Below are 25975 nucleotides of genomic sequence, written 5' to 3' on the forward strand. Positions count from 1 at the left end.
AATCTTGAGTGACAAGCTTAGGGGTGTTAATCGTTTTTGGTTTATTCATCTTAAACCGAATCAAAATCATGTAGTTCAAAACCTAATGCAAATTCAGTTCAATTTTTGATTTTGTTCGGAAAACTCAATGACCATTATTTGTTATGGGATCAGGCTGAGCTAAATAAAACTGAGCTAAAATTGTAAATGAGTTGGGTTAAGTGCAAGACATAGATAACCATAATTTTTTTAGTTTAGTTCAGTTCGGTTAAGTTTGATTCGGTTTGGTTTACGTCTTCAAACAAAACTAGTATTAAGCACCCCCCGTGTTGCGGCGGGGGCAAGCACTAATGCCACACTACCGCCAGCGACCACCGACACTAAAGTTGCGGCGTGTTAATTCGAATAAATTAAAACAAAATGTAAAACATAGAATAAAATAACTAAGTTGATCTAGGACTCGTGCATTACGATGAACCCGCGTCTATTTTTTCCCATTTGACAGGTTCATCGTAATCTATATCTATCTATTATACTAAAGCAAAATAAAGGTTGACTTTTTGACTTTGAGGTGGCTGTTTTTTTTGGCCAGAGAAATGGGTATTTGGGCGCCAATTTTCTTTTCCTCAATCCTCCTTCACTTTCACGAGCGGCAATTGCTATACAGCTTCACAAACATAGCTTATCTCTCCAATCAGTTTTGTCAAAATTATTCAATACTTTCCTTTCTCAAATGTATTTCTAATAGAAAACCCCTAAATGTTACGTATCATTCATCTTATCTCCAATCCATCACCATATTCGATTGAACACTGGCAATCGAAATCGATGAAGGAAATGTGGGGCTGTGGTGGTGCAGATCTGGCTGGAAAAACGTTTTCATATCTCAAAATCGTGTTGTTAGTGGTGGCGACAAGTGTTTTCTTTCGATCAATCTGTCTAACGATTATTCAAGCCTAATCATGGAAAGGATTATTGAACCCCAAATCATAACGGGAGGATCTGGATTAGGTATGTATAGCACTTCTCTCAATCGTGAAGGGCTTTTGTATAATGATGTTTATCTGTATTCTAATTTATTCATATGATTTTCTTCTCCGATCTGTATTTCGTATTTCCTTATTTTGTTATTTTTGATTTGTATCTACGATCTCTGACAGACCCTACCGCTGTTGATTTATTGTCTATTGATTGATATTGATATTATTGTTTGGATTTCCATCTCAGTTTGCGTGTACTGATTACGTTATTGGTGTTTAGAGGCTTCGATAAGTGATGATCAAGAACCCTAATTCTCTGCCCATCTTCTACAAGTAAGGATTTTTTCTCTATCTTTAATGTTCATCTGAAATCTTAATTCATGTTTGATGTTTTTCTTATAAGTTCATCTATTTAATGTTTAAAATATCGAATCGTGTCTGAAATCTCAAAGGGTGTATTGGTGTTTGATGTTCTTGAATCATGATTGTCTTTGAAATCTCAATTCTGCAATGATTCAACACGACCATTCGATTTCAGCCTAATCGTAAGTCCTCTACATCCTTCCCTCTCGGCACATACATTTGGGAATTGATTTCCTGATTTCAGATCTGCTTTTATGCTTCACCTTCTCTTATTCGAATAACCATTGTGAATTTGATTTTGTGCATTAGGGTATGGTACAGATATAGTGTCATGGAGCATCAACGTGGATACTGTTTTGAGGTAGACTGTTGTTTTATGTTAATGAGATGCTATTAGTTCTTTTTTTGGTGAAACTATTGCTTACTCAAATGGATGGTTAAGTTATGATAAGTTTAATACACCTCCTTTGATGCAAACTATATATAAGTTGAATTTTGGGTTATTGTTCAGTCTCAGAGCTTTAAGACATTTAAACTACACAATTTCATTAATTATAGTCTCACGTAGGGGTGGTAATCGTGTCGAGTTGGCGGGTTGCAGGTTGGCGTGTCATTTGAAATTTTTTATTTGAAATTGGCGGGTTAGCGTGCCATTAATTAAAATCTTAAGGTAAGGGTGGCAATAAACTCTACAAACAATTTTTTTTTGTTTTCTTTTAGAGCTTTTTCATGCCATTAAAATTTGCTAGAACATTTAAAAAAAAATTTGGTGTTCATAACACCAAAATCACCTTCAAAGTCTACTAAAAGTATTTACTCAAACCTATTTCTAGATTTTTGATGCATTGTTATCTCTTGAAAATTCGACCGGTCGGGTCAAATTTTGGTTAAACTCGCAAACCCGTTTAGATTAATGTGTTGGGTTAGGGTCAACCCCGTCGAGCTGACCCGTTTAACACATTTTTATTATATTATATATTTTTTACAATATATTTTATGTCAAATTAAATGGGGTGTGTATTTTATGCCATAATTATAATATAAAAAGAGAAATTAACATAAGATTTTATAATTTAAATCTAATTGTGTTATATACATCTGTGTTTTTTAAGTAAATTTTAGTTTAAATTATCATTATCCTGTTGCGTTTATGACGCATAACGATTTGGTATCCAAAATGAATGCTTCAACTTCACTTCGGGAACCAGGTATTGTGGCTTATTGTGTTGCGTTACCATACACCATTAACTGTGCATCTTCTTTTAGGGAAACTATTTTATACAACTTATGAATTAATATAATTTATTCAGCGTCAAGCTACATGTCGGGCAGTGATATCCATGCAAGGGATTTTGTGCAACCTGCTGCAATTGCGGAAAACGGTACCATGAACAATTACGGTTTTCAAGAGCAACAATTGCAAGCCCCTGTGGCTAAAAGTATTCTCGAATACGGTTACACTGTGCAGACAAATGGTTCAGTTCAAAACTCAGTTAACGCACTTCAAAATCATATGACTCCTGTCGAGGAAGTTGTTGAAGATCCACAAAAGCATACTTATGCTTCCATCGTATGCATTTCATTTTCGCAATCTATAATTAATACGTTTTACGTTTTTCCATGTGTGGTTATTCATTAACTGACTTTTCACTGTTTTTGTTTCTGGAAGCTGCAAGTAGCCAAAGGGCATTTGGCCCCTCGGCACCTAGAGAGCAGTCGTTCAAGAAGAGTACATCCGTTTCAGAGTTAAACCATGTGTCTGAGTCACCTGCGCAAGCGCAACAGCCCGCTGCAAATTAACGGAGGCGCTGCAACATTAACTTTATCTTCTCTTTAACGGGGTGTTTAATGTGTTTTAAAGTCGATTTTCTTATTAGTTGTGTATATTGACTTCTGTAGTTGAGGTGAAGTCTGTTTATGTGAAAAACGTGCCATCCACTACAATTGCGTCTGATATCGAGGAAGTGTTTAACAAATTTGGTAATATCAGACAAGACAAGATGGTGTTGCAATCAGAACCCGGAAGGTTAGTTCTTCTGACATCTTGATTGGCAACTTGCTTTTTTAGCCTTAAAAGACTTACGATGAGTAATTATCTTTTAAAAAGCATGTTTCTTATTAGTTACTACATATTAGGGGGGGGGGGGGCAATTCTGACCCAAAGTCTTTGATATGGGTCATTTTTGGTTATTTATAAAATACTATGGGTGGGTTTGGGTAAAGTAATTCAAGTCAAAGGGTTGAAATGGGTTAATAAAAAAAAAAAAGGTATATGCGTGTCGAAACGGGTTGAGAATTTTAGTGGAACGGTTCTTTTAGGGTCCTTTAGGTATCACCACGGGTTCAGTGAACATCATCATCAGCGATTAATGTCAAATTTGTTTGTGCTTTTATAAGTTTTAAGTTTTAAGCACATTGATATTAGTTATTAGTTGAAGTTAAAACTCTTACTCTGGGTGCATTTTATTTATATCAGTTACTAACTTGGGTTTCAAACTATATATGATTTAAATGGCTGATTGTTTTTTTTTTCTTTCTAATATGCTCACGTAATCTGATTTTCAGTGGTGATATGATTTGCATTCTTAGATTACAAAGATAAATTCATTTCTATGTTTTTTATAGAAGCATTGTGGTCTGAGGTTAGTGTGTGGTTAGATCTCCCCATGGTGAACTCATGCTTATCAGTTAATGGCGAAAATATGGGATGTACTAGCACCTAAAATAAGAAGAAAGGCACTGTCTTGTGTTATTATGGCGAGGCTATGGCTGAAAAGAAATGATAAAGTATTTTGAGATGGAAACTGCACAAGAGGGAGGATGCTTCAAGAGATAAAAGAAACTACCTATATGTGGTTAAGGAGCAGACCAAAAATTGAGAATATAACTTTATTGGGTTGGATTATTGGTGGAACAAATGTAATATGTGACTGAATTCTTTTATGTACTACTCTCCCAGTATCTTGCTGGTAGGGCCCTTTGGTTTTGTTGAATAAAAGGCAACATATTTGTGTGGAGGGGGTCCGTCTTCATTAGTATGCAAGATATGTGAAGCGGAGGACGAATCTGCTGCACATGTTCTGTTGAAATGCTGGTTTGCTGGTGCAGTCTGGACACACACAGGTACTCGGGTGGATGAACGGAAACATTGGTCAAAAGGAGTAATTTTTTGGTATAAGTTACAACAGATGGGGTCGGCTCGACTCACTTTTTGTTCAAAAGTTGTAGTTTTTTTAATAATAGTTAACGTGTCAAGTATGATCACCAAAGTTATATTCTTAAAAAAAAACTGACCCGACCCGAAACCATTCTGACCTGGACCCGTTTTGACCCGGACCCGTTTCGGCACGAACCAAAACAACCCTTTTTTTTATAATTGACAAGTTTTGACCTGAATCCGTTTTGACCCATGACTCGACCCGACCCGACCCGTTTGCCATGTGTACTATATTTGTACATCTGTGGATTATTGAGTTCACACCAGAATATTTACAAATTCAATTTTTTATGTTTGTTAACCATAAAAAAACACTTTGTTTTTTTGTTATAATTGAAACATGTGCTTTGGTTTTGTTATCACAGTCTGGATAAAGGCGCGAAGATGATTCCAGTTAGCAAATCAGTTACAGGTTGGTGGTAAGACTTGGCCGATGTAGATGGGAGTCTCGGGAAGATGGGTATCAAGGTAAAAGATTCTCTAAAGGTTCAAATTGGGGATGGAGCAAAAACAAGGATGTGGTTTGATACATGGATCAAGGAAGCTCCATTAAGGCTTTTATTCCCAAATGTGTTCAGGCTTGCTGCTGTGAAAGACGCTAAGGTGGCCTCCAGTTATGAAGTCGCAGGTTCGTTAAGTCAATGGAGTGGGAGTGGGTCAGAGACCCCAATTCTGCTGCTGAATGGGCTGTGCTGGGGGTTCTTATGCGCTTGCTGAATGATGTAACTCTGTCACATGAGTCGGATAAATGGGTTTGGGCAAACGAGGCAGGCGGATGGTTTTCGGGTTTGGCTGCCTTCAATTAAGTTTTTTTAAACTTAAGTTTGGCGTTTAATTGCTGTTTGAGTATGGTATATCCTTTTGGTTGCTATACCGAGTACCATAATGTATTGAACTGGGGCATAATTGTTTGGTTAGACAGGCTGGATAATTGGTCAAAATGAGTAATTTTGGTGACAATCGGGTTGACCTTGAAAAGGTTTAATTTTTTATCAACAATATCTATTTTTTTATAGGCCAAAGGGCTTGGATATGCCATGAGTACTGATGAGAAGCTGAAATTTGTCAAGCATATTGCTGAAACCACGGGTGTGATCCCGGACCTTTATAGGTTTGGTTATTTTTATATATGTGTTACATTTTACATTTTTTTGGGAATGGGGTCTTTTATGTAATAGTTAATTGTTTAGAGAAGCTTATGTTGTCCCGTAGATCTATCTACTTCTTAATATGCATGGCAAGGTGGGCAAGTTGGGTGGGTTTGGGTAATGGGTGAAGATGGGTTTGAGTTAGGATGAGTTTGGGTCAGAATGAGTATTTACAAAAAGGTTAGGACGGGTAAGGTCAAGATGAGTTTGGATTAGGATGAGATGATAAAAAAATAAGAAAAAAATAATTTAATAATAAAAAATGGAAACAATTAAAAACTAAAAACAAGAAAAAATATAAAATATAAAATATACGTTAATCATCATGCAATGTATATAAGGCCATATTTGAACAAGTGTACTCGATCAGATGATTGTTCCTACAACTTTAGCTGCTGATTGAACAATATTCGTGTGGTCACGAAACTCATAAACTCGACGTCAAGGAGCATGTAAGTAATTTAGAGATTATTAGAATTTTTGTAATCAGAATTGGACATTTTGGTTTCACTTAAGATTTTTTTTTTTGTTTTTTGTTTTTTTTTTTTTGTAGTAATTCTTCTATATTAGCTTTGTGTTTTAACCACTTCACACAACACCACGTTTGATGACATTTTTCATGATAGTTTAACCATGGACAGGTAATAACGACCCGAAAACATTATCTTTCCAAACTAATTTTATTCGTATGGATTGGTGGTAATTCATTCTTTTGGGCAATATGCTAAAAGAAAGCATGTTTCCAGCAATATGTTGCTAATAAACTTAGGATGACTCGGAAAGTATAAATTTCGCTACAGAGCAAGAGTTTTTGGTGATAAGAGGCAGAGTAAGGAATATGTTATTTAAAAGCAATGAGATTATGAGATCGAAAGAACTCAAACAAGGCTTTTATAGTTGAGTTCAACTGTAAATAACTATTTTTAGTTAGTTAATTGCTGCCACATTTGTGAACTTTTGTGCCATTCAGTAGCGCCTTTCATTAGGATGGGTGGTATGGAATAAAGGCCCTAGGGGCTTTAGCACGCCACGTCAACGGCAATTGTACAAGGGTCCCGTTGTTAACTGGCTTGTTGTGGGATAAAACCCATGTCATAATTAATTAATCAATTATTTTAATTTAATTTTGTTTTTTAGAATATAAGCATAATAAATTTATAACAAAATAACATAATTAAAAAAAATTAAGAAAAAAATTACCATAAAACTAGAATAAAAAAGAAATTACAAACAAGAAATAAAAAAATAACCTTTTAAAAGTTTATGTAACACTATTAAATAATAAAATGTTTGTGTTAAGCCACCCTCGAAATACGCTGGCTAGACCACACCGGGCTAGTGTTGCCCTGCTGGCGTGGGATTATGCCTGGCGTGGGGCGGAGGTGACGAGCCTCAAGGTGAATGAAGGAACATACTTTGTGCTTGAACTGGTAATAATAACAGTTGGATCAATTGTTTATCTGCAGGTGATCTTCAGTATACATGCATGTGGTTTATGCAAGATTTCATTTTTATGTAAGTTTTGAAGTAATAGCTACCATATGAAGCTATTTAATGTATTTTAGGGATTTGACTAATATTCGTTATTCATCAACTATCCATTTAGTAATATGTTGTGATTTTCATGCTGCAGGTAATCATCAACTTAGCAAGACAACAGGAAATGCTAGTGCTATAGTAGGTTGTGCTAATTTACTAATTTGCCCCAGTCTCTTTTTCACTTATGCTAACAATATAAAGATGAACCTGGATAATTTCTAAAATCCTTCTATTGAAAATACATATCGTGGTCCGGGTCACTTTATGTTCTCATCAGTAATCTTGGTTAAACCAATCAGAATCTCAGATAATCAATCGTCTTCAAAGATGATTTAGATCAACTGCTTATCATTAAAATGTATATATGAATATTCTTGAGAGGAACAGTGATGTTTTTTTTAGCATTGTAATCTAACAGGTGTTATTGGGCTTTAATCTTCAGTGTAAAGCTAGCAATTAGGCTCATTTACACTTTGTATAACAACATGCATTTACTTCTTAACTATAGAAGCATGTTTGGTATATACTTTCCTGGTATGTTTCTGTGAATTCTAAGTTATTTCGATTGCATTACTATATAAACTTGAGATAATAAAACGCGTCAACAATTAAACGCTACTAGGGTAGTGCTGCCTCCATTAATCTCCGCCACCCTGTGAGAGATCCATGACTTTCAGTCAACGGGGACAAAAACGGTCACCTCGGTATGGATCAGATACTTTGTATATGCTATTCGATAGACTTAGGGATGAGCAAATGGTATCGGGGTACCAGTACCGAATTTTCTGAACCAACTTAATTTTCGGTAACGACATTTAGCGTTTTAGGTACCGGTATAGTACAGTACCTTCAATTATTGGTTTGTACTGGTACTGAACCGCACCGTACCGGGTAGTTTCGGTACGAATAGTCGTACCTTTTTGGGATTTTATGTACCGGTTGGTATCGAAGTCATCCCTAGGATGTAGAGGCGCAAGTTTTAAACAAATTCAGGAAATCATTTTGTTAGCCTTTGTTTAAGACAGTTAACTTTTGATCTTTTAAATGAAAAGTTTTAGGGTTAAAGTATATAAGATGGATATGGAGGCTTAGGATATACACATAATTTAATCTATCATTTTGTTTGGGTCAAGTGTATGTAGCTTTATCAAGGGTTAAAACACAAGATGGAGGCTATTAATACTTAACAACGACGACAAACCTACAAATAAAACAACTAATGTTGTTTATAAAGAGATCTTCAATGAGTTGTGATTTTTTTTGTATTCATGTATTTCAATTATTTGGTGTAATTTCTATCATTTCCGTTAATGTTTCAGCGTATATATAATTAAAATATTTATGTCAACAATGTTAAAGTAGATATTTTTCTTATTAGCCACCCGTGTAACACACGGGTACTTAGACTAGTATAATATAGACCATTACCACTATACAAACCATAATGCATATATTACAACAACCATTGCATCAATATCTTGCAAATTATATTTATACAAGATTTTGGCTAAATTAATTAGATTATTAAAAACAATAATAATTTACAAATAAAACAATACAACTTTGAATGGATCAAACCTATTGAATATTGTAAGATAATGAAACCATTATTTGATTAGCCTACAACCACTTAAGCACAATTTACAACCATACATGCATACAAAACAGATTGAATTTGGTAAGGTAATGAAACTATTATTTGATTAAGGTACAACTACTTAAGCATAAATTACAGCCAAACATGCATACAAGCTAGGGTAATGAAACTATTATTTGATTAAGGTACAACTACTTAAGCACAAATTACAACCAAAGATGCATACAAATGTTTCAAAATAATAGTATATTTATTTGATTAAGGTATAACTACTTAAGCATAAATTACAACCAAATATGCATACATGGTAAGGTAATGAAACTATTATTTGATTAAGGTACAACTACTTAAGTACAAATTACAACCAAAGATGCATACAAATGTTCCAAAATAATAGTATATAAATAAGTTTGCATATGACATTTTTTTAAACGGCGAACAAATCCTTCAAATGGGTTACTGGCGAAATTCACCACATCGGGATACACTCGTCTTCCGAACCGAAGAAAACCCTCACCTAGGACCGAAGCCCGTGAACACTCGCTCGAAGGCACGACAGTGCAGTGATGTAAAACCCGCTCAATTCAAGAATCGAACTAGCGATCATTACAGAAACTGCTGAGGGCTACCACTCCACACTAGCTGATGGCATTTTGTTGTTTGCATATGCCGTTTATAAGCAAGAATCACAATAAAATGACCCCTAAAAGCGTGACCTAGCCACCGTCACCACCACCGTAAGATGCCACCGTCAAACATCGAAATGCCTGCAACCATCGATCTCATCGGTGAAGACCTTCTTCACAACATCGTGTCTAGACTTCCGGCAACCTCCTTCGCCTCCGCCGCTTGCGTCAGCCGCTCCTGGAACCTCGTTTGCGACCGCGTCCTTTGCCGTCCCAAACTCTCCGCCGCATGCTCCTTCAATCATTCTCTCCAGGTTACTTTTTTCAAACCCTAACTCTTACATTATTCACAAATTATACTCCAAATCGTGTAATTAGCCATGTTTTATGCCCTAATTATGATCAGGTTGCTGTAGAAGAAGTGGTTAATAAAGTATTATCGGAGCCGATTCGTCCTCATTTTGCCATTGCTTCTATTGGCCCTTCGTTCGATTTACAAGAGGCTCACCAACTCGTATGTTATTTCTATTTAAAATTTGTTATGGAATTTTCAATATTTAAATAAATAATAATTCATAATTAAATCAAGCTATACTGATTTTTTGAATGACCTGCAGATTACTACTAAATTAGGTTCACAAGTTCCGGTTATTACTAATGATCCGTCCGGAATAATCGGAAGGGATGCAATTTCGGATGAATTCAAAGAGGTTTATCTAGTTATTTTGATTGCTATATCGTACCGGTTGTTGTACTTTGGTGTTGAGAATGCAACGAATTGAATGATGTGCAGATTCAGTGGGAGATTACTGAAGAGGATGAAGATACCGATGTTCCCCCAATTCTACCCGAGAGTGCGAACAGAGCAATCATGTTGATTGTTGGATTTCTACCGGGGTTGAAAGTCACGACAATCCCGCTTTTAAAGCAAGTTGAGGTAATAAGTTATAAATCTCATCTTTCTTATAATGTTATCATGGTTGTAAAAATCCCGGCTAGTCTCCGATTCATCACTAATCAGTGGTTCACCAATTAATGGCCGATTAATCGCTAGGCGGTCACTGGCGGTCCTATTTTGGCCAAATTTTGTCCAGATTCCGGCCAAATTTTGACCAAACCTTATAATTTCCCGCCAATTACTTACAAAAATGGATCAATGAGGGGTAAACATATGTTACCTTTAATAAACCACATATAAAAATGTATGTGTATATAAATAACTAAAAATTACATAGAAAAGTCCCCATCTGATTAATTCCGATTAATCGCTAGTCTGTACCCCAACCAAGGTTGGAGAACTCGCTAGTCGCTAGTCGGCCAGTGAGGTGGGGACTAGCGACTACTCGAGATTACTCGGGATTAATCGGATCAGAACTTTATATGTAAATTTTATTATTTTTATAAATATGTATATATATGCTCACACATCCATGTCAATATAATACTTAAAAAGGTAAAAGTCGTTCAAAATACAAACTAAACTTACATATAAGTCATAACATAACAAGTCTCAGTACTTAAAATTCAAACATTAACAAATAGCTCAAATGTAATCGTCATCCCCGTAGTGTTCAATGATTTCAACACCATCCGACTCGTATTTAGTCTCCTCGTCTACTTCATCCTCTTTCTCCGACTCAAATTCTTCGTCATATTAGGGTAAGGGATAAGGAATATGGGCTAAAGTTGTAATCTTGGGCCTGTTTTGTAAGGATTTCAAATGGGCCGACTAGGGGGACTTGGGCTGACTAGGGCGGCTTGGACCGGCTTTGACCGACTAGCGATTTTTTGACTGATTAGTGAAAAATTACTCAGTAGGAGGCCGACTAGCGACTAGTCGGCGATTAATCACGATTTTTGCAACACTGACCCCAACGGCCGACTAGCGCCTAGCGATTCCTACAACACTGAATGTTATTGGTTTTAAAATTGTCTGTGTATTCATATATTAGGACCCACAAATCGTCATGGTTGACAAATTTGTAACCGACATTAGGGAGTTCTCAACATCTGTTTCAGGATGTAAATCCCCTGCTGCGATAATAATGTTCAGTGTAAGTCATTCCTCGTGTTATTTGTGCAAAAACGAACAAATACTTTTCTTGTTGCGTGTCTGATACTCACGGGAGTTTATTTACAGGACTTTCAAGCAGGCATGAAAGCTGTTATGGAAAAACTGGGTTAGCGTTGCTTCAGAAGCACTTACATGTATGATGCTGAATTGCTGACTTACATAACTAACTTTATGTATTTTTCTTCGTTATTGTAGATTATGCCATGTCACCAGAAACCGTCATTGTTGGTGATAGCGGTTGTCAGTTCCGACATACCGATGCCACCAATGGCAGTTCAAGGGACATAACTGTTAATGAAGAACATGTTTCTGCTGCTGTTGCCTTCGTATTTGCAGTCGACAGGAATAAACCTCCTGGTAACGTCAAAGCTTCACTTTTTGATATGTATATCTTATCAGTAATTTTGCTATTTTATCATATTAAGAGTAAAATGCCATTTTCGTCCCTGAGGTTTGGCCGGTTTTGCGACTTTTGTCCAAAGGTTTGTTTTTCCGCAACTGGATCCAAAAGGTTTGAAATCTTGCAATTTTCATCCGGCCCGTTAACTTAAAGGGCAATTTGGAATTTTTCAGGGGTAGTCGGTTTTTTTACAAAAAATGAAAAAGACTAAATCGCCTTTAAGTTAGCAAAACAGACGGAAATACCCCTGTCTTAACGGAGAAAAATGGATGGAGTTAACGAGCCGGATGAAAATGGGTTGATTTCAAACCTTTTGGATCCAGATTTGGAAAAACAAACCTTTGGACGAAAGATGCAAAACTGGCCAAACGTTTGGACGAAAGTTGCAAAACTGGCCAAACGTCAGGGACGAAATGGCATTTACGCTATTGTTAATGTTTCTTTCTTAGTTTCTTTTCAATATATATTGTGCAAGTATTTTTACTTTCATCTCTCTTTTGTAGTTCTATTTTATCTGTTGCATTTAGCGGTTGGTTCCATCTAGTTATGAAATGTTTTTAATATTTTGAGCAGGTGTAGGAGAGACTCAATTTCATGCCATATTATCAAGCGGATTGTCACCGGTAGGCCCCACATACAAAGCAGCATCTGTTAGAGAGAAACACGGCGATTCTTTAACTTGGCTCACTGCAAGAAGAGAAGGGTCACGTGAGAATATTGATGGCGAAACTGTTTTGAATCAAGTTTACGATGAAGTATGTTATTCCTTATCTTTTGTTAATACTCAAGCTGCTTCATTGTAACTAACATATTAGGGATGCTTTCATATAAATCCTTCTAAAAGTTAAAAGTTTCATATCTTTTGCTTATAGAGTAAATTGTCATTTTCGTCCCCGCGGTTTGGCCATTTTTGCAACTTCCATCCAAAGGTTTGTTTTTCTGCATCCGAGTCCCCGTGGTTTCAAAATATTGTCATTTTTGTCCCTGAGGGCCAAACCTCGAGGGACGAAAATTCACAATAAATTGCCAAACCTCTGGGACGAAAATGGCAAGATTTTGAAACCATGAGGACCCAAATGCAAAAAAAAAAAAAAACAAACCTTTGGATGAAAGTCGCAAAGTGACCAAACCTTAAGGACGATAATGACGATTTACTCTTGCTTATATGTGAAACATAGTTTGGTCACATTTCTATACAGGAAATATAGTATTCTCTCTTAAACGGATCCAACCATACAAAATCAAAATAACGTGACTGATGACATGCCAGTAACTTTGACCAGTGTGGTCTTGAGTCTTGACATGGCGTATGAAAGCCGGTTAACTTACAAAACACCCTTAAATGGAAGTCTTTTTAGAAGTTGGATTATTTTGTATATAGAGAAAATGTTACATTCTTTTAAAATATGACTAACCTATGTTACATTTCTTGCAACGTGCCCTTCTTCTATCTCCATAGTCCTATGAATTTAATTGCTCGTAAATGATGACAGCTAGGAGACCGAATTCAGTTTCCTACTTTCTACATTGGCGTAACGAAAAAAAGAAAATGCTCTGTTGGTGAGGAAAAGGTCGGATACATCACTTCTCTTGCGTTCCATGAAGTTCTCGGGTAAGACACAGTTTTTTTTTTTTTTTTTTGGTTATATGATATCATCCCTTTTTTTGAGCAACCACATACATCATCATCATCATCATCATACTCGGTAAATCCCACCAATAGCAAAGCAAAGGTAGGGTCTGAGGAGAATAAGATGTAGACTTACCTCTACCCCACTCAGTAAATCCCACCAATAGCAAAGCAAAGGTAGGGTCTGAGGAGGGTAAGATGTAGACTTACCTCTACCCCATAGGAATAGAGAGGCTGCTTCCAGTGAGACCCTCGGCTCGATAGTAGTTTTGCATCAAGCCATGGACATAAGGCACATAACACTCAGCAATCGGGACAAAGACCGATTAGTGCATGTACCCTTTTGTCTTGCAGCTATCAACGCCACCACATGATGCATGATTAACCGTCCTCAGCTTTGCTTTTAACGTTATTTTCACGAAATTAGTAAAATAACGTTAAAATTAGTGCACTGCACTTTCCGTTAAAATTAGCAACCACATACATCATCAAGTTCAATTATAGCTTATAAGTCAACTTAAGATTGTTCACAACTTGCCGTAGTCAACATATTATAGTACAAGTTGTTGATGTCCTCTTTATATGTTTCTTATTAGTGTGATGTTTGCGATTTTGCTTTTGAATATACAATTATTCAATTTAAAATGCAGTAATCAGTTATGAATAAGGTTTCTCTCTAATGGATTATTGAAAACTGATTTTTTCACTCTAATCAGATTTTCCATCCGAAACTCAAAAGTTGATTACCTGTGATTTGAAAAACGCAATAATATGATAATCTGTTTCAAAATGCAATAATCACTTTTTGAATATGCTACACTCCTGTTGATTATTGAAAAGTGATTATATTACCCTAAAATAATCTGATAGTCCAATTTTACACCCTCAAAATTGATGAATTTTTTTGTGTGATTCCCAGACGCCCCCTTAGAGGTTACGGTTCGGTAACCAGTCAAAATACCTTTTTGTTAGCCTTTTGACTTGAAACACTGCTTGTTCAAAAATCTAATTTATTTTTTTGAGTGACTAGCTTATTTACCCGTGTAATTCTAGTTATACGTTAAATAGCAAAAAAAAAAAAAAACATTAATTTGACAGATGAATAAGGTTTCTCTCTAATTGATTATTGAAAACTGATTCTTTCAGTAATATTCTTTTTTACTTATACACTAGAGTTAAATGCCATTTTAGTCCCTGTGGTTTGGACCATTTTGTCAGTTTAGTCCAAAGGTTTCATTTTTCGCCTGTGGGTCCAAAAAGGTTTCACCGTTGCCATTTTAGTCCATTGGGTTAACTTCATCTATTTTTTCTGTTAACGAGAAGGGCAATTCGGACATTTTATATGTAATTTTGTTAACTAGTTGGGCAATTCGGTCATATAAGATGACCAAATTTCCCTTCTCATTAACAAAAAAATGGATGAAGCTAACCCAGTGGACTAAAATGGCAAGAGTGAAACCTTTTTGGACCCACATGCAAAAAATAAAACCTTTGGACTAAACTGTCAAAATGACTCAAACCACAAGGACTAAAATGGCATTTAACTCTATACACTAACTTGGGAGGTTTTATGTACTAAAAATACACTTCAAGTGACTGTTTAACCCATTTGAGTGATTTGACCCGTTTTCATTTTTGCGCTTTTTTTGTTTTTTATTCTCTTAACCTATTACAAATAAAACACAGCCCATGCAAACCTTTAATAATTAAAAAAAAAACTAAATTGCCACCTTTAAGGCTCTTAACTGTGTATTATTATCATGCAGGGATAACCAGGAGTATCTTTTTGTTGGTGACGTGGGCATCAAAACCGGCGATACATTCCGTTTTTACCATTCAGATTCCGCCACTGCTCTATCTTCTGCCGCCTCTGTCTCCAACCACATGAGATCATTCAATCAATCATCTAATCAAGGTAGCACCAGCACCGCGGGTGGTGATAAGAGGGAGGTGTTTGGCGGTCTTTTATTCACATGTTGTGGTCGTGGTGAGTCGTTCTTCGGCCAACCAAACATTGACAGCTCACCGTTTTTAGACAACTTCCCAGGTGTCACACTTGGTGGGACATTTTGTGGCGGGGAAATTGGACGTGGTGACTTAACCCCGTATGTTAAGGAACCCCAAGAACAAAAGTCGGTGCGTTGTTGCTTGCATGTATATAGTGCTGTCTTTTTAATTATGTCTTACAATCCATGAAAAAAGATGTCTTAGGAATTGATGTGGTTTTGTGTTCGGATTTGGCGGGATAAGACGATAAAATTTTAACTATACAATGGTCTTTTTTCTAGATGCTTGAGTTTATGTTTTGTGGGATTCATGTTGAATCAATTTTCAAGTATTGTATTTGTATATGTTTTTTATGCACCTTATAAGTGTAAAATAGTAAAATAGAGATTTTGTTATTATATGATATTAGAGTTGTAAATGGACTAAAGTTCAAAGGACCTTTTGTAAAGAACATGAATAAGTGTGGTCCTGATGGTGGATATGGGAATGAGGTGACAGACTAAAGAGTCAAAGATTTGAAAGGTGTTGAAATATCCTGGAGACGAGTGCATAGTTTATTTAAAGGGTACTAAGGCTATGCGGCGTGGGGGACGGCGGAGGGCCGTCGAGCCCCATGGAGGCCCGTCCACACCGCCTCTTGGTCCGTCCCTCTCCAGCGTCCTCCCCAAGCCGTGCTCAACGAGCCTACTTTCTTATCTAACACACATATACATACATATGTATATATAAAGGGGCTCATCACTACACACTTAGCCCATCCCTTGAGGGTCAAAGAGGCAACAACACCATTGGTGGTGATAAGCATGAGGTGTTTGGCGGCTTTATATTCACTTGTTGTCTTGAGAATTTCTTTGGCCAATCAATGAGGTGTTTGGTGGCTTTATATTCACTTGTTGTCTTGAGAATTTCTTTGGCCAATCAAACGTTGACAACTCCCCGTTTTTGGACAACTTTCCTGGTGTGACACTTGGAGGGACGCTTTGTCGCCAGGTGATTGGATGTGGTGTTTTAACCCGTATCTTAAAGAATCTCAAGGACAAAAGACGGTGCGAAGTAGCAGCATCATGTGGGTACTGTCTATTTAATTATGTATAATGTAGTTTTTGTGTTGGGATTTGGCCCGGAAGAAAGGATACGTGAATATATTGGGAATTTGGGATGTATGTTTTTTAATGTTTATATCATATGTGATGACGGGGGTAGCTCGAGACCAAATAAAACGACCAAGTATATAAACACCTAAAAGGTTAAAAGGTTCAACGCTTGAAAAAGCTGAAGAGATGGAGTAAAGTAACACGGGAACAGTGAACAAGTCACATCCCCAAACAGTCTCACCAACCACAGCCGTAAAAGCAATGCAGGTCCACAGAATACACGCTATTATCCGGGGGTCAAAAGGCTTCAACCCCCGAAAGGGTAAGCCCCTCACTGCAAGCTGGTTCACTAGTCAAATGTATACTCCTTTGGGACATGTCTTTGCCTATAAAATGACACTTCATTCATTAACAAAGACATCCTGCATCAGACCTGTTCTCTCAAACTCTGGTCCTTTACATCGTACATTCACTTCACTCAAAGTGTCCCTCATTCAAAGTGACATTACACTTATTCTTTCTGTTCCTCAATCCATTAATCCATTACTGAACAATACTTCAGAATTGGATCTTCAAACAAGAAACAAAAATCAGTGAACCTCCTTCCACGTCTTGCAAACGTGGGGGGACCCCACGACCTGCGTTAGGCAAGGTTAAACCCTTTAACCCTTCTGCCTAACCACCCCTGTCACTATCCTCGGTCTATATTTTGTTGTCTCAACAAGTTGGCGCCCACCGTGGGGCTACGCCACTATTTCTCCTCAAAAAAGACCTAGTAGTGTAGCTCTTCTCTCTCAAAGTCGTCATGTCTGAAAGTGGATCGCCAGGTGAAGTGAACCAGGTACCAAACACTTCAACTCCGGGGAGCACACCCGAGTTTCTCACCTTTAACACTCCAACCCCCTCTAGATCTGGAGTTCCTTCCCCTAACGTCGGTGTCACGGACACCCCCACACGTATTGAACTCACCCCCGAGGGAGTTGCTAACAATTTTCTTGAGTTGAGAACCCTCCTCAACCAGTATGTGAACAAAGAGAAGGACAAGGGAGTAAGGATTCGCCTAGATTACGACGAGCCTGAACCAACACTATCTCCCGGACCCCCCATTCCACCTTTTAGAACCAGGAATGAGGCTGGCCCCAGTAATCCTTCAAACCCCGTTCCATATTTACCCACCATGGCAAATCCTACAACATATCCCCTCTTTTCATCCCAACCAATTACTAGTGGTGCTCCTCTGGGTCACGAGCTGACTTTGGATTAGCTCCTACATTCCCCAGTAACGAGCTTTCCAGCTTCCACCTCCACTTCGTGGGAACAAGCCCTGTCAATACTTCCATTAGCACGGAGTGCGGTAATGAGCACCCCCTTGGGGTTAGTTGCCCGGTCACATTCGGAAGCCTCCAAGGTTTCAACCCTATGTCCCAGATGATGACCCAGATGATGGCCAGTTTCCCGTGGCAATACTTCATTAATCAAGTGCTAGCCACTCAAAGGGCCAATAATGACAATAGTAATCTGGGTACAAGGGTCGAAGAAGACTTGGCTAAACCCTACAAGCCGAGTAACCTTTCATGCTTCTCACAGCAAATAGCTGATTATGATTTCCAAACAAAGATCAAGATGCCGTCCCACATCAGAACGTACGACGGGTCTGAAGATCCGGAGGACCATCTTCAGATCTTTACCGGTGCAGCAAGGATAGAAAAATGGTCAAACGCTGAATGTTGCTTAATGTTCATGCAAACCCTCATCGGATCCGCTAGGATTTGGTTCAACGATTTACCCGCTCGAAGCATTCGAAGCTTTGACGACCTCAGCAAGGGTTTTTTGGCCAACTTCTCCCAGCAGAGACGATATGTCAAAGATGCAACCGTCATTTTTCAAATAAAGCAGAGAGACAATGATAGTCTTCGCGAGTTTATTGAACGATACAAGAAGGAAGGTCTAACCTATGTAGGGGCAGATGAAAAAATGAGGGTAGCTGGTTTCATGAACGCTATCACCTCAAAGTACCTCACAAGAGATTTCAACAAGTCCCTGCCTAAGACCTTGGAGGAGGCCCTGGAAAGAGCAGAAGCCCACATTCGGGGAGAGGAAGCGGTTGACATCAAGGAACAAAGGAAGAGAGGGTCTAGCTGGAGAAGTAATAGCCCAGTCAGAAAAAGAGGGAATTACGGCTCCTATGACAGACGGCAAAAGGGTTCAGACCATCGAAGGTCTGAAGGCCGGAACCCTCCAATCAAGGAAAAAGGCATGAGTTTCACACCTCTCACAAAGACCCCTCAAGAAATCCTGGCAACCGAGGAAGTCAAACAGAACTTTAGCCTCCCAGGCCTCTCCCCAAAAGTAGAAAAAATGAGAACTCCACACAGTTCTGCGAATTTCATGAAGAAAAGGGACATCACACCAACGATTGCTTCCAAATAAAGAAAATAATTGAAGAGGCTGTTAAGTCAGGCGAACTCGCCCATTTGGTAAAAGGGGTTCGAGACAAGATGGCTGAAGGCAAAGGAAAGGAAGTCAATATGGTAAACTCTGATGAAAAGGTTCCTCATAAGAGGCAGCGGTTGGAAGCTTGGGAGCTTCAATGTGTTTGCTTTCCCCCAACTGAAAAAGACCCCCTTTCAAGCCCTCTAGTTGTAGTAGCTACCATTGGGACGCTGGAAACACATAGGGCATACATAGACACTGGGGCAGCCACTGAAATCATGTTCGAGAAATTTTTCAACCGCTTAAGCAACGAAGAACGTCCGAGGCTTCAACCCTCTGGAACCTCCATAAAAGGTATCACCGATGTACCCCTCAAGCCTTTAGGGCAATTGACACTAGATGTTTGCTTCAGTGAAGGTCAGAAGAAGAGAGTCCAGCCGCTTACCTTCGTAGTCCTCAACATACCTTCGAACTATGACGTAATCATAGGAAGGCCAGGGCAATGTGCCTTCTTTATGGCAGTATCCGTTGGGCATGGCACGGCTAAATTCCCAACCGAAAGTGGGGTAGCAACCCTTCAACCCTCCCAAGAGGCCTACATGATCGAAGGTGAAAGTCCCAGAAATGAAGAAGACGAGCAAAGGCTTATCATAAACCCTAAGTACCCTGAATAAAGAATAAGGGTCAACCCAAACCTTTCACAAGAAACTCTCTCCTATTTGAAAAAGTTGTTGACACACTACAGCGATGTATTTGCTTGGTGTCCGGAAGATATGACAGGAATCCCTCGAAGTATTGCCGAACATGAGTTGAGGATACCTCCTAATGTCAAACCCGTTGTACAAAAGAAAAGGAGCTTAGCACCAGAAAGAAGCCTGGCTGCTTGTCAGGAGGTTGAGAAGCTCGTCTCAGCTGGCATTCTCCGAGAAGTCAAGTACCAATCATGGGTTGCAAACCCGGTCATGGTCAAAAAACCTGATAACTCCTGGAGAATGTGCATAGACTTCAAAGATCTCAACAAAGCTTGTCCTAAGGACTGCTACCCACTACCAGAAATTGACCTTAAGGTTGACTCGCTCACCGGTTACCCTTTCAAATGCTTTCTTGATGCTTACAAAGGGTATCACCAAATACTCATGAAAGAGGAAGATGAAGAAAAGACGGCATTCCACACCGATAAAGGAATCTTCTGTTATAAGAAGATGCCTTTTGGACTAAAAACGCCGGTGCAACCTACCAACGTCTGGTAGACAAAGCTTTTGCAAGCCAAATTGGTAAAAACATGGAAGCCTATGTTGATGACTTAGTAATCAAAAGCAAGACGGAGAATCAAATGCTCGACGACATCCAAGAAACTTTCAAAAATCTCAGAAAGGTTAACATGAAACTTAACCTTGAAAAGTGCTCGTTTGGGTTCGAAGAAGGAAAATTCCTGGGTCATATCATCGGAAAACAAAGCATCAAAGCCAACCCAAATAAAGTAAAGGCTGTCCTCGAAGCGAAGCCACCAAAAACCAAAAAAGAGGTTGAAAGCTTAAACAGGAAACTTGCTGCCCTGAAGCGTTTTACTTCCAAGCTTGCTGAAAGGTCCTTACCCTTTTACAAAACACTTAAAAATTGTTTGATAAAAAGGATTTCAAGTGGACCAACGAGGCTGAAGAAGCATTCAACCAGATGAAACAACACCTGGCCTCCTTGCCAGACATTGCAGTCCCAGAAACGGGAGAATTAATATCAGTTTATCTATCAGTTGCTGAAGAAGCGATAAGTGCAGTCCTCACAATCAAACGAAACACAGCTCAGGTACCCGTTTACTTCTTCAGCAAAACTTTAAAATTAGCTGAAACTAAATATCCTCCCCTCGAAAAACTTGCCTTAGCCCTAGTTCAAACAGCTAGAAGGCTTAGGAGGTATTTCCAAGCACATCCCATACAATTGGTCACTGACCAACCTGTCAAAAATGTGCTCGAAAAACCTGAGAACTCAGGCAGACTAGCAAAATGGGCAGTGGAACTAGGTGAGCATAACATTACCTACGTCCCACGAAAAGCCATAAAAGCCCAAGTTCTGGCCGACTTCCTTGTGGAAATCCCAAGCCAAACAATTGACGAAGTAAACACCACAACCACTGAACCCTCCAACCCTGAGGCCTGGAAACTATTCACCGATGGGGCTTCAAGCGTTGAAGGGTCAGGGGCTGGGTTAGTTCTAATAAACCCCGAAGGGTTAGAATTCACATATGCTCTCCGTTTTGATTTTCAGACCACCAATAATGAGGCTGAATACGAGGCACTGATCGCCGGCTTAAGACTGGCCAAAGAAATGGAAGTTCAAAAGCTTGAAGTGTTCACAGATTCATTACTAGTCTCAAACCAAGTCAACGTGTCACACCCCAACCGATGGCGGAAACATCGGGATGAGACGAACAAATTGCTCAAAACAACATAACACTAAATGTGACAATAATTTATTTAATTCATTTCATAATCTCTAAAGTAAAATACATATTTCCAAACAATACAACCTATTGTTCAACAATAATTCAAATGTTATGTGGGTTTCTAGAGTTCATCCTAGCTTGATTCTTGAATCTTGTACTTTCAACCTGCAATATGTATTAAAATAATGTCAACAAAAACATGTTGGCGAGTATACAAGTTTTCATACATAGCATAGTACGTGTTTAAAATGTTTGCTCATATCCAAATGTGAAATACAATATCATGTAAACAGTATATACTCGAAACGATGTTACTCTATGTGCCCAAACCAAAGTTTAACGCAATTAAAGTGTACCCAAACGAGTTTGAGTATGTTTGACATAGTTTAAACCTAACAATACCTGCTCATAGAACAGGAGGGGCGTTTCTCAACCTATAGCGCTACCATTGTTAGGGGAGGCTTGTACGAAGTTAATGAACACATAGTCATTAGGTGTTTACAGTAGCATAACATGTCTAACATGATTAAAATGTATCACATAGAGTAAGGATAGAGTGTGCATAAAATGTTTAATGTGTTGTGATGTTTGATATGTAATACATATTGCACCCAAAAGTGTAAAACGAAAATGGGTCATGTATACTCACCTTGGAGTGCGTTGCGTATTTCTTGGAAAGAGATTATGAGGATTGTTCCAAGTGTCGTTGCACAAGAGATTTACCCTATTAATTTTGAGTATTTGTTAAATATTGGGAATTTGGGGATTGTTTAAATAACAAGGCAAAATTATATTTCTAAGATAATAATAAATCTGATAACATTTATAATCTAATTAAAATATATCTGTTACATAATAATTCTGAAAATATATAAAGCAAAATTCTACTTTTATATATATATATATATATATATATATATATATATTTAAAATGATAATTCTGAATATAAATAAAAATTCTGATTAAATATAGTTCGGATTTACATAATAAAAATTCTGCTAATTAATAATTCTGATTTTATTAGAAACTAAATGATAATTCAGATTTAATGAATAACAATTTCTGATTAAAAATATAGAATATAAATTCTGAATATTATTTTTAAATAATAAATTCTGAAATAAATAAACTGTTCAAATAATTAAATATATCTGATTTAATAATAATAATCCTAAAAAAAATATAAATTCTGAATTATCTAATATTTCAGATTATAATTATATAAATCTAATTTAGATAATATTAATAATAATCATAATAATAATATAATAATAATAATAATTATAATAATATTTCTGTTTATATATAATGCTAATAATAATAATAATAAAAATAACAATAAAATACAGAGAATATAAATATATAAAGAGAGAAAGAAACAGAACCGGAAAAACGTGTCGGTACCGGATCGGGTCGTCTTCTCCGGCGACTCCGGTGAAGTTCCGGCAAGGCAGGAACCGGAACAGAGGGGTTGCAGGTTCTGAATCGTCTTCTTCGGCGAGTCCTCGGTGGTCACAGCGGTCCGGCGACTGTAGAGAAGGTGGAAGGTGTGTGCGGGTTCGGAGAGGGTGGTGTTCGGTATTTATAGGTGAGCTTGGGGGGTTGAACGTTTGGAAAGGTTTGATAAAAATGGAATGAGTTCAAATCAAGAAGGTAACCGGTCGGAGATTGGCAATCAATCATCGATTGATTGCCGGTAAGTATGGAAAGTTGACCGGAAAGACGCGTTACCTTTTGGCGGTTAATTTGAAATGAAAATGGTTTAAACGAAAACGTGTATAAAACAATTTAAAAACCAAGTTTATCAGCTCCGGAAAGGAGGATAAACTGGTTAAGTTGTTGTTTGTGAAGGTTGAGGTCGCGAGTTCGAGTCCCATAAGGGGCGGTTCATACAAGGAACCCCCTTTTTGCTTCTATTTTTGGCATCTAACTGAGCTAACTGAGTTTCTTAACTCAGTTAGCTGTTTCCTTTGCTAACCTTAACTAAGTTAAGCTTAACTTGGTTAAGCCTAATAAAATTCGTTATATATATTTATTTTTTTTTATTTATTTATTATTTTTTTTATAATACTAATTTATTTACTTAATTAGTTTATTTAATTATTTAAAATATTAATAAAATAATATAGAAAATCATTTGAACCCCAATTTGATATTTCGTACGCATTCCCGATTTTTGTTCGGTTTAGGGTAATCTCTTGGCAACGATGAGTTTAAGAGCTGGGAATTAGATAGAATTTCGCTGTTTTTACGTGCTTAACATAGTTTCAACGTGTTTCAACGTGTAATAACATAACATAGTATTTAAACAAGTATATGATCAAAATAATGCACTTTTTCATTACGATTCAAGTCTCGAAGTGAAATTGGGAATAAACGAGAGTACAATTGTCTAAAATAGGACGGTACAAGTCAACAAGCTATAAATAGAAGTTCAAAAACGCGAGGCGTTACAGTCTCCCCTACTTTAGGAGATTTCGTCCTCGAAATCAAGATGAAACTTTTGAAAAGATTATATCTAAAGGTTTATAAAATGAGACTTTGATCATAAGGTTTTTATTTAGGAAAATTGGTTTCATGAATGCATCACATAGCACATTGTCTTTCACATTGTTGTTCATATAAAATGAATGAAATGCCATAGGTTTTCACATAGTATAACATGTATAATGAAAGCATAATAAATTTAATTTGTTCACGAGGGAGTATTATTATTTATTGTAGATCGCGACAATAGTGTAAATTGTGACTCCTAGCTAGAAATGAAGATAACGCTCAATGTAAAATCACATAGAAATTGAAATAACATAAAAGAGACTTAACATAAAACATGGATTGTCACGGAACGTAACATATGACACTTCCAAAGTGAATCGAAGACCTTCTCGAATTAAGGAAACGTGCTTTGGCCTATAGGTATAGGTACTCTCATCGCTGGTCCCCAGGTAGGCAACGGGTCCTTAATGGATTTATACGAATGCCAAACCTAGACAGGACGTCCCGACTACCGGTACCTAACCCTTCCAGTTACTACACATCCTTAATCGATTGGGAAATGGAAACTTTGGCGAGAGTGAAAATCGAGGAGTGGGACTAGTTAAACAAGATGCGAGTATCACCTCTAACTTGATAACATCGTACCCTAATGTGGTTGGTACTTATCAAAAGATAAGGGTCCACTAGAGTATGAAATGGAAAACTCCCATCAAGGTTTGGATATCACTCCTAACTTGAGGGTAGATTTCGTGTAAAATCAAAGTATAGCTGAGTGAAAATCATCACCAAGTGTGGGAATCACCCCTATCTTGTTGAATCATTTCGATTGTGTTATAAGAGTGTCTTCAAAGCCTCCAAGTGTATTGTGTTAGCCTTAGGAAAGGCATGTATATTAACAGTCCAAGAAGTAGAGGGAAGCAAAGAAGATAGAAGAGAAGTTGTTTTAAGCAACACATAGTGAGAAAGCTCCTAAACTATAGACTAGGCAAGGCATTCCTAATTCCCTATAGTTATGGCTCTGATACCAATCTGGTATCAGAGTACTCCTACTAAAGACTAGGGAAAAGTATAGCAATCCTACCTAATTCCCTATAGTTATGGCTCTGATACCAATCTGTCACACCCCAACCGATGGCGGAAACATCGGGATGAGACGAACAAATTGCTCAAAACAACATAACACTAAATGTGACAATAATTTATTTAATTCATTTCATAATCTCTAAAGTAAAATACATATTTCCAAACAATACAACCTATTGTTCAACAATAATTCAAATGTTATGTGGGTTTCTAGAGTTCATCCTAGCTTGATTCTTGAATCTTGTACTTTCAACCTGCAATATGTATTAAAATAATGTCAACAAAAACATGTTGGCGAGTATACAAGTTTTCATACATAGCATAGTACGTGTTTAAAATGTTTGCTCATATCCAAATGTGAAATACAATATCATGTAAACAGTATATACTCGAAACGATGTTACTCTATGTGCCCAAACCAAAGTTTAACGCAATTAAAGTGTACCCAAACGAGTTTGAGTATGTTTGACGTAGTTTAAACCTAACAATACCTGCTCATAGAACAGGAGGGGCGTTTCTCAACCTATAGCGCTACCATTGTTAGGGGAGGCTTGTACGAAGTTAATGAACACATAGTCATTAGGTGTTTACAGTAGCATAACATGTCTAACATGATTAAAATGTATCACATAGAGTAAGGATAGAGTGTGCATAAAATGTTTAATGTGTTGTGATGTTTGATATGTAATACATATTGCACCCAAAAGTGTAAAACGAAAATGGGTCATGTATACTCACCTTGGAGTGCGTTGCGTATTTCTTGGAAAGAGATTATGAGGATTGTTCCAAGTGTCGTTGCACAAGAGATTTACCCTATTAATTTTGAGTATTTGTTAAATATTGGGAATTTGGGGATTGTTTAAATAAC

General features: G+C 37.5%; 1 protein-coding gene and 1 long non-coding RNA gene across 4 annotated transcripts; both read left to right on the forward strand.

Annotated features, from left to right (window-relative positions):
* Positions 1–600: 600 nt before the first annotated feature.
* On the forward strand, positions 601–5499 carry LOC110898950. Of its 3 annotated transcripts, XR_002569814.2 has the most exons (9): positions 601–990; positions 1207–1292; positions 1412–1504; positions 1632–1683; positions 2633–2704; positions 2791–2892; positions 2992–3348; positions 3948–4445; positions 4905–5499. It is a non-coding gene; the product is annotated as an uncharacterized LOC110898950 (long non-coding RNA). The 3 variants fall into 3 exon arrangements; XR_002569813.2 differs by having other exon boundaries at positions 2633–2892; XR_002569816.2 differs by having other exon boundaries at positions 1240–1292; positions 2633–2892.
* Positions 5500–9473: 3974 nt separating this feature from the next.
* On the forward strand, positions 9474–15919 carry LOC110898949 (F-box/LRR-repeat protein At5g63520). Its single transcript, XM_022145804.2, has 10 exons — positions 9474–9763; positions 9856–9963; positions 10067–10159; positions 10243–10386; positions 11402–11503; positions 11590–11629; positions 11719–11880; positions 12497–12678; positions 13417–13535; positions 15320–15919. Exons 1-10 carry the CDS (start codon positions 9566–9568, stop codon positions 15747–15749), a joined length of 1578 nt encoding a protein of 525 aa, XP_022001496.1. The 5' UTR covers positions 9474–9565; the 3' UTR covers positions 15750–15919.
* Positions 15920–25975: the final 10056 nt, after the last annotated feature.

The sequence above is a fragment of the Helianthus annuus genome, chromosome 2, assembly GCF_002127325.2.
Source record: "Helianthus annuus cultivar XRQ/B chromosome 2, HanXRQr2.0-SUNRISE, whole genome shotgun sequence".
NCBI classification, from domain to species: domain Eukaryota; kingdom Viridiplantae; phylum Streptophyta; class Magnoliopsida; order Asterales; family Asteraceae; genus Helianthus; species Helianthus annuus.

What these genes read in the sequence shown, in the direction of transcription:
- LOC110898949 (XM_022145804.2), top strand. Translation starts at nt 9,566, where the DNA reads ATGCCACCGTCAAACATCGAAATGCCTGCAACCATCGATCTCATCGGT. An exon ending in TTTCGGATGAATTCAAAGAG is followed by an intron (nt 10,160 to 10,242) that starts GTTTATCTAGTT and finishes AATGATGTGCAG; the next exon opens with ATTCAGTGGGAGATTACTGA. An exon ending in CGCTTTTAAAGCAAGTTGAG is followed by an intron (nt 10,387 to 11,401) that starts GTAATAAGTTAT and finishes TTCATATATTAG; the next exon opens with GACCCACAAATCGTCATGGT.